Raw genomic sequence first — 12325 nt, 5'->3', positions numbered from 1 at the left:
CTGCTTTGTTATCTAGATGCATGACAAATTAAAACTGTCCATATCAACCCACACAAACAAATCTCTCTCCATACCACTCTATAAGACCATAACTTGTAGTGGCCCAGATTAAAGGTGCACTTTGCACCACTCTCCGAAAGCCAATAAACTCAAGCGCTGCTAAGGGACCAGAAAAAGCAGGTGCCGTAGCTGGGGACCCTCCACCAAAATCAACTTACCTCCATTTAAGAGTTTCAGGTAGACTTTGTAACAAAACACCTCAGCTGATTCCAGCAGTTATCAGTTTGCATACAGAAAACACGCACTCCCTAAAACTGCCAAATTCAGCACCATAAAGGGATGGATGTATTAGAACTAAAACCTTGAATTACACCCAAAGCAGACCATACCTCACACACAGCATGGATGTAATCTGCTCATGCTGGCCCATTCCAATAAATAGGAAAGCCAGGCATTCCGTGCTACCTGAAGCTACCACTTCAAGTAAAGTCCCAAGCAGAACAGTGAAATAGTCCAACCTGAAGGTGACAAAGACACTGATGACTTAGGAGAGTTAAATGTAATTTTTTTTTTAAATTAGTCCGCTAACTACAGATGGGGAAAAAAGTGACATTAACTGCTGAGTAGAGCAATCCGTTTGTTTATCAAAGAGGTTAAGGACAGCTTTACTACAGCTTAGGCAGTGTTGTTGTAGCCATACTGGTCCGAGATGTGAAGAAGAGCTCTGTGTAAGCTTGAAAGCTTCCCTCTTTCACCAAAATAAGTTGGTCCATAAAATATATTACCTCATCCACCTGGTTTCTCTTTTGAATCCCAGTAGACAATTCAGTTTCAAGCTATTAGAAGCCACAGACAATTCTAATTTCTCCCAAGAACAAAATTTTAACAATAAGCCACAAGAGACCAAATGGCTGTTTTAAACTGCCCCTCCCCACAAAGCCTAAATGCTGTTTATGTGGCAGTCTAGGGCCCTTGGATCACTTTCTGTTAAAACCACTCTTAAGGGTATTTCATATCCCCAATGTGGCTTGTATAAGAAGCAGACAAAAGTAGCCATTCAGGCAACTAAGTACTGCTGAAAGGTAGGGCACCAGAAATTCTTCCAATAAAAACTGGATTTCTATCTGAACAGATAGAAATCCAGGCTCATAAAGAAGGACAACAAACTGACTCCAAACAGTTCATCAAGCCATAAAAGAAAGCAATAAGTCACAAAAATGATTTTACAGACGTCAGTAGCAAGAAACTGCTTATGAATTTCCAACTCTATTTCATTTTCTATTACAAATGATTTATCAAAGTAGAAAAATAAATTGCATGAACTCTTGACAAACAAATGTAAAAAGGTTATTTTAATAGCAAACAAAGTTAGGGATCCACACTCTAAAAGCACTATGCCTAATCAGGGTGTACATGGGTAAGCTGCTTACCACCAGAGGGGCAAGATGAACAAGGCATTCACCAACAGGATAAATCTTAAATGCAGCTTTAGTTCTTTAAAGTGTTAACCTTAAAAGGCTGAATTAAGAGCCTTAAAGTAGCTCTCAATTCAATTTATTATTGTTAAATAGCCTGGCAGACTCCACAGCACTTGAGTGACTGGAAGTACTAATGGAGAAACAGCAATTTCTCTCTGAAGTATTACCGTAAACATTCCTACAGATTAGACTTCAGAGGGAAACCAATTCTTCTCAGGCCAGTTACGGTGATCAATAGTGCTGCAGAGAACTGCGCAGCTATGAGAAGCTACCTGTGTACAAATACATCAACTGGGCTGGAACAGGGAGTGAAAAAAACAATGGAACTGAAGAATGAAAGGAAAGAGGATTACCAGCTTAGGCGGCCTTTGTGGTTATAACCTATAAGAACAGCCATTCAATAGAAGAGGAGTAATTTTAATTGCACATACCTCACCTGCACCCACTTTAACACAATGAGCAACAGGCTTTCTGTAGGGTGTTCAGTTTTCAGGTGTGAGCAGCATGGAACAGACATAAGATTGTAACAATCAACAAAACCCTAAATGACTAAATCATAACGTGTCTTTGGATTATCATTGTCCATAGCCTCGCCACACTAACAACTTAACACTTGATACCACTCTTCACCGTAAACTGTGTCGTCAGAAACAGGACACACACACACTGAACTAAAATTTGGATCTAATGCAGGAAATATAAAGGCACCCAAACCTGAGTTGTACTGGCTGGACATATTCCTTGCGAAATCTTTTCAGGTCTGCGCTGATTGGCTGCTCTCCTTTCTCTATTGCCAACCTATCTGCTTCAGTAGGCTCAGGCTCTGGGATTTCAAACCTATGAACAAAAGCACAAAGCTGGTTATTGAACAAAACCTTTTTAAATAAAATCAATTAAGTAAAAACATAATTAAAATGGTTTAAGTACAGTGAAAACTCCTGAGCAACGCATGAGTGGGTATATGCTGCTCTAATTCCAGGTTTGATTTACTTCAAGACTATCTTAAAAGCCACACCTTTGGTGCATTGATGAAAAGTTAAGGAATGCAGAAATGATCTTTTCAAAGCTTATAATTTCATTGCCCTTCATTTATGTCCTGACACTAGCCAACAAATTAAAGATCTTTATCTTCAAGGTACTACAAAATACAATCCACATCTACATCTCAATTCATCTCTTAGCCTCCCTCTCTCCACTATTCCCTTTTGGTCTTGTCAAGCTGTATCATTCATTTTAATTGGTCATTTCATTTCATCCATGAATCCCTCCTAAATTATTGTCACCCTACTGATTTCTCTGTACACTGTGTTACCTGAGAAGTTCCATACCCTGTGTTAGACTGCAAGCTCCTTTTGGTAGGGATCATATCCTCTATATAGCTTTAAAAGCCCTGTGTATGTTTATGGGGCTATACTGTTCATAACAGTAATTTTTATCATCGTTGTTTGGTAGCAGGGTAGTGCCCAGAAGCCTTGCTCAAGATGGGACCATTATCGTACTGCAAACACATTGGCCCATGATCCAAAAAAGCTTATACTAGAAACGCAAAAAGACAAAGGGAGGAGGAGGAGAATACAAGCACATGCCTTGTTTTTTTACCATCTTTATTTTTAATTCTTGTGCCCCGGAAGACAGGCAATGTACTTCAAAAATAGCCAAATGGATCAAACTTTCAGAAATGTCATCTCAGCACGAACAGGCATGAAGTTTCAGTTTAAAATTGTGGCTGAAAATAAGTGTTAATAATGGCAGTGCTGTTTCAAGCACAAGCATTGTGCTGCCAGTACTATTATGATTTATTTGTATCCCCTCAGCACCGAGGAGCCCTCAGTCATGAACCAGGACCCATTGTGCTAGGTGTTGTACAAACACAGACCAAAAAGACAGTGCAGTTATATTATTGTAGTGAAACTGATGTAGCATCTTTCATTTCAAAGGATCCCAATAAAGCTTCACAGACACAGCTTCACCACGGGGACAGAGGTAAGCAACCACAGCACAGCACACTGCATAACACTGAGGGTGGAGGAACTGTTGTACCAAGGAGGCACAGACCTGTGCTTGGGGCCCCATTTCTCAGAGTCACACAACAGAGGGCAGTAGATATCCGCTTTCATTTTTTAGAAAATCATGCAAGTTTTTAGTCTACATGGCTGCAAGCAAAGAGAAGCTTGAAAAGGTGACCCAAGTGTAATCTATGCGGTGATGTCTGCAAACAATTTAAAACAACAGCCTTGAAAGGTGTGACATCTACACAGATGTTAGTGCCAAGATCCACTATCACCACTCTAGCAGAGGACTATGTATGGCAGATGGAAAAAATTGCAGCAGGCCCCACCCTCCCATATGTATACCTTCCTTGTGCTGGATTAAGAATCGGGCTGCCCTATTACTATCCTGGCCCTCCATGAAAAAAGGGACCCCTGCTGTTGCTCCTAGGGGAAAGAAGAGAATGGCAGGACAGGACCAGTGCCTCTGTTTGGCAGAAGAATGATGCCCCCTGCCTCTGGCACTCCAAGATGGGGGAGTTGTTGAGGTGAAGCCACGGTGGCCCCATGTCATGGCGCACCTAGAACCCTGGATGGTCTTAATCCAGCCCTGCATGTGCCTAATTTTAATGTGCTTTAAGTATTTACAGGATCAGGGTCTAAAGCTTAGACATCAAAGACATGGTTTGAGCACTGGCCTGCAAATGCCAGGGTTGTGAGTTCAATCCTTGAGGGGGCCATTTAGGGATCTGGGGCAAAAATTGTAGATTGGTCCTGTTTTGAGCAGGGGGGGTTGGACTAGATGACCTCCTGAGGTCCCTTCCAACCCTGATATTCTATGCTTGCACTGCAATCATCAGAAGAGAAGGAGCAAGTAATCTAAACTGAAACACCCCAGTGTCTTCAAAAGAAATGTTTGTTGTTTACCTTTCAATCAACAAGCTCAGCAATTCCTGTGGTTTACAAAAGGAGCGGTAGGTAGTAAGGAACGTGCGAACAAAATTAGGATCTGTGAAGGGAAAACAAGAAAATGAAAACAAGAAATTTCAACTTTCACTGATAAAAAATGGTTGAATTTTTTTTTTTTTTTAAATTGCAGCAAAAAAAGTTAGCCAGAGGCACTCAGCACAGAACATTCCTGCTTAACATTTCAGCCAAATGCTTAAAGTTGGGCAAAATTATACGCAACTGAAAATAGAGTCTTACATAATGGGAAGTATCATGCAACCTTAACTACAGGCATTGCTACTTGTGCCACCTATATTACAAGATATAGCAACGTAAGTTATTTTTACTATTTCAGCTTAACCATAAAGGTTTGGGGTTTTTTTAAACTTATTAGTTGTAATTTTTGTATGCATAAAGATCTTCTAATATACCTACCATTTTGTGTAAGGCTGCAGCATTGTTTCATCATTCCAAATCATATAAGTCAGACACTTGCAGGATTGCTCCATACAGTATATTTTCTAAGCAGCAGCTTCTAAACTTTATTGCTTCATGTTTCACCTTCTCAGCCCTGGTCTACACTAGGAGTTGAGGTCGAATTTAGCAGTGTTAAATCGATTTAACCCTGCACCCATCCACACGACGAAGCCCTTTTTTTCAGCTGAAAGGGCTCTTAAAATCGATTTCCTTACTCCAGCCCCGACAAGGGGATTAGCGCTGAAATCGGCCTTGCCGGGTCGAATTTGGGGTACTGTGGACGCAAATAGACGGTACTGGCCTCTGGGAACTATCCCAGAGTGCTTCATTGTGACCGCTCTGGACAGCACTCTCAACTCAGATGCACTGGCCAGGTAGACAGGAAAAGGCCCGCGAACTTTTGAATTTCAGTTTCCTGTTTGGCCAGCGTGGCAAGCTGCAGGTAAGCGCAGAGCTCATCAGCAGAGGTGACCACGATGGAGTCCCAGAATCGCAAAAGAGCTCCAGCAGGGACCAAACGGGAGGTACGGGATCTGATCGCTGTATGGGGAGAGGAATCCATGCTATCAGAACTCCGTTCCAGTTTTCAAAATGCCAAAACATTCGTCAAAATCTCCCAGGGCATGAAGGATAGAGGCCATAACAGGGACCCGAAGCAGTGCCGCGTGAAACTTAAGGAGCTGAGGCAAGCCTACCAGAAAACCAGAGAGGCAAATGGCCGCTCCGGGTCAGAGCCCAAAACATGCCGCTTCTATGATGAGCTGCATGCCATTTTAGGGGGTTCAGCCACCACTACCCCAGTCATGTTGTTTGACTCCTTCAATGGAGATGGAGGCAACACGGAAGCAGGTTTTGGGGACGAGGAAGATGATGATGATGAGGTGGTTGTAGATAGCTCACAGCAAGCAAGCGGAGAAACCGGTTTTCCCGACAGCCAGGAACTGTTTCTCACCCTGGATCTGGAGACAATACCCCCTGAACCCACCCAAGGCTGCCTCCCAAACCCGCCAGGCGGAGAAGGGACCTCTGGTGAATGTACCTTTTAACACACTATACATGGCTTAAAAGCAAGCATGTTTAATGATTAATTTGCCCTGGCATTCGCGGCTCTCCTGGATGTACTCCCAAAGCCTTTGCCAAAGGTTTCTGGGGAGGGCAGCCTTATTCTGTCCACCACGGTAGGACACTTTACCACTCCAGGCCAGTAGCACGTACATGGGAATCATTGTAGAACAAAGCATTGCAGCGTATATTTGCTGGTGTTCAAACAACATCCATTCTTTATCTCTCTGTGTTATCCTCAGGAGAGTGATATCATTCATGGTCACCTGGTTGAAATAGGGTGCTTTTCTTAAGGGGATATTCAGAGGTGCCCGTTCCTGCTGGGCTGTTTGCCTGTGGCTGAACAGAAATGTTCCCTGCTGTTAGCCACGGGGAGAGAGGAGGGGCTAGCCACGTGGTAGGGGGAGGCAAAATGCGACCCTGGAACGAAAGCACATGTGCTATACATGTAATGTTAACAGCAAGGTTTACCATGAAAGAGTGTACCCATTGTTCTATAAAATGTGTCTCTTTAAATACCACTGTTCCTTTTTTTTCCTCCACCAGCTGCATGTGTTTCAAGGATCACAGGATCTTCTCCTTCCGAGAGGCTAGCGAAGATCAGAAGGCGAAAAAAACGCACTCGTGATGAAATGTTCTCTGAGCTCATGCTGTCCTCCCACACTGACAGAGCACAGACGAATGCGTGGAGGCAGACAATGTCAGAGTGCAGGAAAGCACAAAATGACCGGGAGGAGAGGTGGCGGGCTGAAGAGAGTAAGTGGAGGGCTGAAGAGAGTGCTGAAGCTGAAAGGTGGCGGCAGCATGATGAGAGGAGGCAGGATTCAATGCTGAGGCTGCTGGAGGATCAAACTAATATGCTCCAGCATATGGTTGAGCTGCAGGAAAGGCAGCTGGAGCACAGACCGCCTCTACAGCCCCTGTGTAACCAACTGCCCTCCTCCCCAAGTTCCATAGCCTCCTCACCCAGACGCCCAAGAACTCGAGGGGGGAGCACCTCCAGCCACCCAGCCACTCCACCCCAGAGAATTGCCCAAGCAACAGAAGGCTGGCATTCAATAAGTTTTAAAGTGCTGTGTGGCCTTGTCCTTCCCTCCTCCACCATCCCACCCATGCGTCTCTCCTCCACCACCCCTCCTGGGCTACCTTGGCAGTTATCCCCCTATTTGTGTGATGAATTAATAAAGAATGCATGAATGTGAAGCAACAATGACTTTATTTCCTCTGCAAGCGGTGATCGAAGGGAGGAGGGGAGGGTTGTTAGCTTACAGGGAAGTAGAGTGACCAAGGGGCGGGGGGTTTCATCAAGGAGAAACAAACAGAATTTTCACACCATAGCCTGGCCAGTCATGAAACTGGTTTTCAAAGCTTCTCTGATGCGCACCACGCCCTCCTGTGCTCTAACCGCCCTGGTGTCTGGCTGTGCGTAACCAGCGGCCAGGCGATTTGCCTCAACCTCCCACCCCACCATAAACGTCTCCCCCTTACTCTCACAGATATTGTGGAGCACACAGCAAGCAGTAATAACAGTGGGAATATTGGTTTCACTGAGGTCTAACCGAGTCAGTAAACTGCACCAGCGAGCTTTTAAACGTCCAAATGCACATTCTACCACCATTCTGCACTTGCTCAGCCTGTAGTTGAACAGCTCCTGACTATTGTCCAGGCTGCCTGTGTACGGCTTCATGAGCCATGGCATTAAGGGGTAGGCTGGGTCCCCAAGGATAACTATAGGCATTTCAACATCCCCAACTGTTATTTTTTGGTCTGGGAATAAAGTCCCTTCCTGCAGCTTTTGAAACAACTAGAGTTCCTGAAGACGCGAGCGTCATGTACCTTTCCCAGCCATCCCACGTTGATGTTGGTGAAACGTCCCTTGTGATCCACCAGTGCTTGCAGCACTATTGAAAAGTACCCCTTGCGGTTTATGTACTTGCCCCTTGGTGCTCCGGTGCCAAGATAGGGATATGGGTTCCATCTATGGCCCCACCACAGTTAGGGAATCCCATTGCAGCAAAGCCATCCACTATGACCTGCACATTTCCCAGGGTCACTACCCTTGATATCAGCAGATCTTTGATTGCGTTGGCTACTTGTATCACAGCAGCCCCCACAGTAGATGTGCCCATTCCAAATTGATTCCCGACTGACCGGTAGCTGTCTGGCGTTGCAAGCTTCCACAGGGCTATCGCCACTCGCTTCTCAACTGTGAGGGCTGCTCTCATCTTGGTATTCATGCGTCCCATGGCAGGGGAAAGCAAGTCACAAAGTTCCATGAAAGTGCCCTTATGCACGCGAAAGTTTTGCAGCCACTGGGAATCGTCCCAGACCTGCAACACTATGAGGTCCCACCAGTCTGTGTTTGTTTCCCGGTCCCAGAATCGGCATTCCACAGCATGAACCTGCCCCATTAGCAACATGATGCCCACATTGCCAGGGCCCGTGCTTTGAGAGAAGTCTGTGTCCATATCCTCATCACACCTACGTCGCCTACTCACCTGGTTTCGCTTTGCCAGGTTCTGATGCTCCATATACTGCTGGATAATGCGCATGGTGTTTAATGTGCTCCTAATTGCCAAAGTGATCTGAGCGGGCTCCATGCTTGCCGTGGTATGGCGTCTGCACAGAAAAAAGGCGCAGAACGATTGTCTGCCGTTGCTATGATGGAGGAAGGGGCTACTGACGACATGGCTTACAGGGTTGGCTTACAGGGAATTAAAATCAACAAAGGGGGTGGCTTTACATCAAGGAGAAACAAAAACAACTGTCACATAGAATGGCCCCCTCAAGGACTGAACTCAAAATCCTGGGTTTAGCAGGCCCATGCTCAACCCACTAAGCTATCCCTTCCTCTGATATTTCAGGCAGGACTGAATCTCCATTAAAGTTTTCAAGGTGCCCCTGACAGACCTCACCAAAACGATTGTCGGCCGTTGATTTCACGGAGGGAGGGAGGGGGGAGAAAATGAATACAAAACAAATCTGGTTTATTTCTTGTTTTGATCCACTCCATCTATCTTTTACATTTTTGGCTGGCAGCAGACAGTGCAGTAGGACTACAAGCTATCCACATCTCCTGGCTGCTCGCAGAAGATGGTGCAATAGGACTGCCTGCAGGACTAAAGAGAATGACTTGGTCGAGTCACTCCAAATTTAGTCCCTGCACCCATGCCTGCCCAGGCGCTCCTGACCGACGTTACCGAAGAGGCCAGGAGCACCTTGGACATGATGAGGATGGTTTTCAGGCCTATTGCACCATCTGCTGCCACAAGGCAATGGGTTGCTGCTGCTGTGTAGCAATGCAGTACCGCGTCTGCCAGCACCCATGAGACATACGGTGACAGTGAGCTGAGCGGGCTCCATGCTTGCCGTGGTATGGCGTCTGCACAGTTAACTCAGGAAAAAAGGCGCGAAACGATTGTCTGCCATTGCTTTCATGGAGGGAGGGAGGGCCTGACGACATGTACCCAGAACCACCCGCGACAATGTTTTTTGCCCCATCAAGCATTGGGATCTCAATCCAGAATTCCAATGGGCAGCGGAGACTGCGGGAACTGTGGGATAGCTACCCACAGTGCAACACTCCGGAAGTCGACGCTAGCCTCGGTACTGTGGAAGCACTCCGCCGAGTTAATGCACTTAATGCACTTAGAGCATTTTGTGTGGGGACACACACAATTGACTATTTAAAAACAATTTCTAAAAAACCGACTTCTATAAATTCAACCTAATTTCGTAGTGTAGACATACCCTTAAAAAAAGCACTGTGAAATCATAGAAGATTAGGGTTGGAAGAGATCTCAGGAGGTCATCTAGTCAAACTCCCTGCTCAAAACAGGACCAACCCCAAGCCGGCCTTAAAAACCTCTAAGGATGGAGATTCCACCATCTCCCTAGGTAACCCATTCCAGTGCTTCACCACCCTCCTAGTGAAATAGTGTTTCCTAATATCCAACCTAGACCTCTCGCACTGCAACTTGAGACCATTGCTCCTTGTTCTGTCATCTGCCACCACTGAGAACAGCCGAACTTCATCCTCTTTGGAACCCCCTTCAGGTAGTTGAAGGCTGCTATCAAATCCTGCCTCACTCTTCTCTTCTGCAGACTAAATAAGCCCAGTTCCCTCAGCCTCTCCTCGCAAGTCATGTGCCCTCTAATCATTTTCGTTGCCCTCTGCTGAACTATCTCCAATTTGTCCACATCCTTTCTGTATGCAATACTCCAGATGTGGCCTCACCAGTGCTGCATAGAGGGGAATAATCACTTCCCTCAATCTGCTGGGAATGCTCCTACTAATGCAGCCCAATATGCCATTAGCCTTCTTGGCAACAAGGGCACATTGTTGACTCATATCCAGCTTCTCGTCCACTGTAATCCCCAGGTCCTTTTCTGCAGAACTGCTGCTTAGCCAGTTGGTCCCTAGCCTGTAGCAGTGCATAGGATTCTTCCGTCCTAAGTGCAGGACTCTGCACTTGTCCTTGTTGAACTTCATCAGACTTCTTTTGGCCCAATCCTCCAATTTGTCTAGGTCACTCTGGATCATATCCCTACCCTCCAGCGTATCTACCTCTCCCCACAGGTTAATGTCATCCACGAACTTGCTGAAGGTGCAATCCATCCCATCATCCAGATCATTAATGAAGATGTTGAAGAAAACTGGCCCCAGGACTGACCCCTGGGGCACTCCACTTGATACCAGCTGTCAACTAGTCATCGAGCCATTCATAACTACCCGTTGAGCCCAACTATCTAGCCAGCTTTCTATCCACCTTATAGTCCATTTATCCAATCCTTAGTTTTTTAACTTGCCAACAAGAATATGTATCAAAAGCTTTGCTTAAGTGAAGATACATCATGTCCACTGCTTTCCCCTATCCACAGAGCCAGTTATCTCATCATAGAAGGCAATCAGGTTGGTCTGGCATGACTTGCCCTTGGTGAATCCATGTTGACTGTTCCTGATCATCTTCCTCTCCTCCAAGTGCTTCAAAATGGATTCCTTGAGGACCTGCTCCATGATTTTTCCAGGGACTATGGGGAGGCTGATCGGTCTGTAGTTCCCCAGATTCTCCTTCTTCCCTCTTTTAAAGATGGGCACTATATTTGCCTTTTTCCAATAGTCTGGGACCTCCCTTGATCACCACGAGTATTCAAAGATAATGGCCAGTGGCGCTGCAATCACATCAGCCAACTCCATGTATGGAACACTGAGCCAAATGAATGCATGGAACCACCACCTAATGTACCACAGTTTGGGAACGCCAATCTAATGGTTTGCTCAGTCTACTTTTAAAAGTCCTAAGCAATGGGACCTTCCATCACTTCCCTTGTGAGATTATTCCATTTGACCGTCAGGTTTTCTCTGACAGTGTACATTTCCAACTACACTTTCCTCTAATTTCATCCTATTATTACTAATTACATGTCAACATGTTCCTAAATAATTTCTTTATATACTTGGGTCATGATCCTATGTCATCTAGCAAGCCCAAAGACTGCTGTGCCTAGACAGAGCTCCAGTGACTTCTGTGGGACTCTGAGTGGGCAGTCTGGTCATGAGCTACATATTGCAGGATGCATTGCTTTAGTGTTTACACCCTTCATGCATCTATAGATACATGCTCCAACTTTGTGATTTCTTAGCCAAGGTATACACATCATCACTTAGTTCTTTCAGTTTCTCATAAATCAGTTCCCTGATTTTTTTTCCCCCTCTTCTCTAAATGGCTTTGAATTTGTCAGCATCTTCCAAGCATCAGTAACATGGTGCTTAGGACGGAAAGCAATGTTCTAGGTGCAGTTACCCAGAGCTAGAGAGAGCCTACTGTCTTCCAACACTTTGACCCAATGCCTCTGAGTATGCAGCCCAGTATCGCATAAGCCTCTTTTGTTGCCACATTATAATATGGAGATACCTATCTCAGAACTGGAAGGGACCTTGAAAGGTCATCGAGTCCAGTCCCCTGCCTTCACAGCAGGACCAAGTACCGTCCCTTATTTTTGCCCCAGATCCCTAAATGGCCCCCTCAAGGACTGAACTCACATTTAGCAGGCCAATGATCAAAAACACTGAGCTATCCCTCCCCCCACTGCATTGTGAATGTTTCTAATTTCTCTGTTTGCAGAGTTGCAGTAGCCATGTTGGTCCTAGGACAATTACTACACTCTTGAATGAACTCACACAGAAAAATGACATCGGACAAAATATATAATATCACCATATAGAATCACAGGACTGGAAGGGACCTTGAGAGGTCATGGCAGGACTAAGCATTATCTAGACCATCCCTGACAGGTGTTTGTCTAACCTGCTCTTAAAAATCTCCAATGATGGAGATTCTACAACCTCCCTGGGCAATTTATTCCAATGCT

The 12325-nt window shown here is 45.4% G+C and overlaps 2 protein-coding genes across 2 annotated transcripts in view; one reads left to right on the top strand and one right to left on the bottom strand.

Annotated features, from left to right (window-relative positions):
* Positions 1 to 12325, bottom strand: part of SOS2 (SOS Ras/Rho guanine nucleotide exchange factor 2) — a 104080-nt gene that overhangs the window by 24568 nt on the left and 67187 nt on the right. Inside the window, exons 11-12 of the mRNA XM_074956564.1 lie at positions 4394 to 4475; positions 2193 to 2315 (exon numbers count right to left, since the gene is read on the bottom strand). Of these exons, the coding sequence (XP_074812665.1) occupies positions 2193 to 2315; positions 4394 to 4475 (205 nt within the window). The remainder of the gene's footprint in view (positions 1 to 2192; positions 2316 to 4393; positions 4476 to 12325) is intronic.
* LOC141988383 (uncharacterized) lies at positions 5368 to 11223 on the top strand. Its single transcript, XM_074954154.1, is given in 4 exon segments — positions 5368 to 5920; positions 6500 to 7013; positions 7015 to 7123; positions 11074 to 11223. Coding segments are annotated over 4 exon segments (1326 nt in total).

The sequence above is a fragment of the Natator depressus genome, chromosome 6 (genome assembly GCF_965152275.1).
Source record: "Natator depressus isolate rNatDep1 chromosome 6, rNatDep2.hap1, whole genome shotgun sequence".
In the NCBI taxonomy this organism is placed as follows: domain Eukaryota; kingdom Metazoa; phylum Chordata; order Testudines; family Cheloniidae; genus Natator; species Natator depressus.
This window is presented reverse-complemented; position numbering and strand designations above follow the sequence as displayed.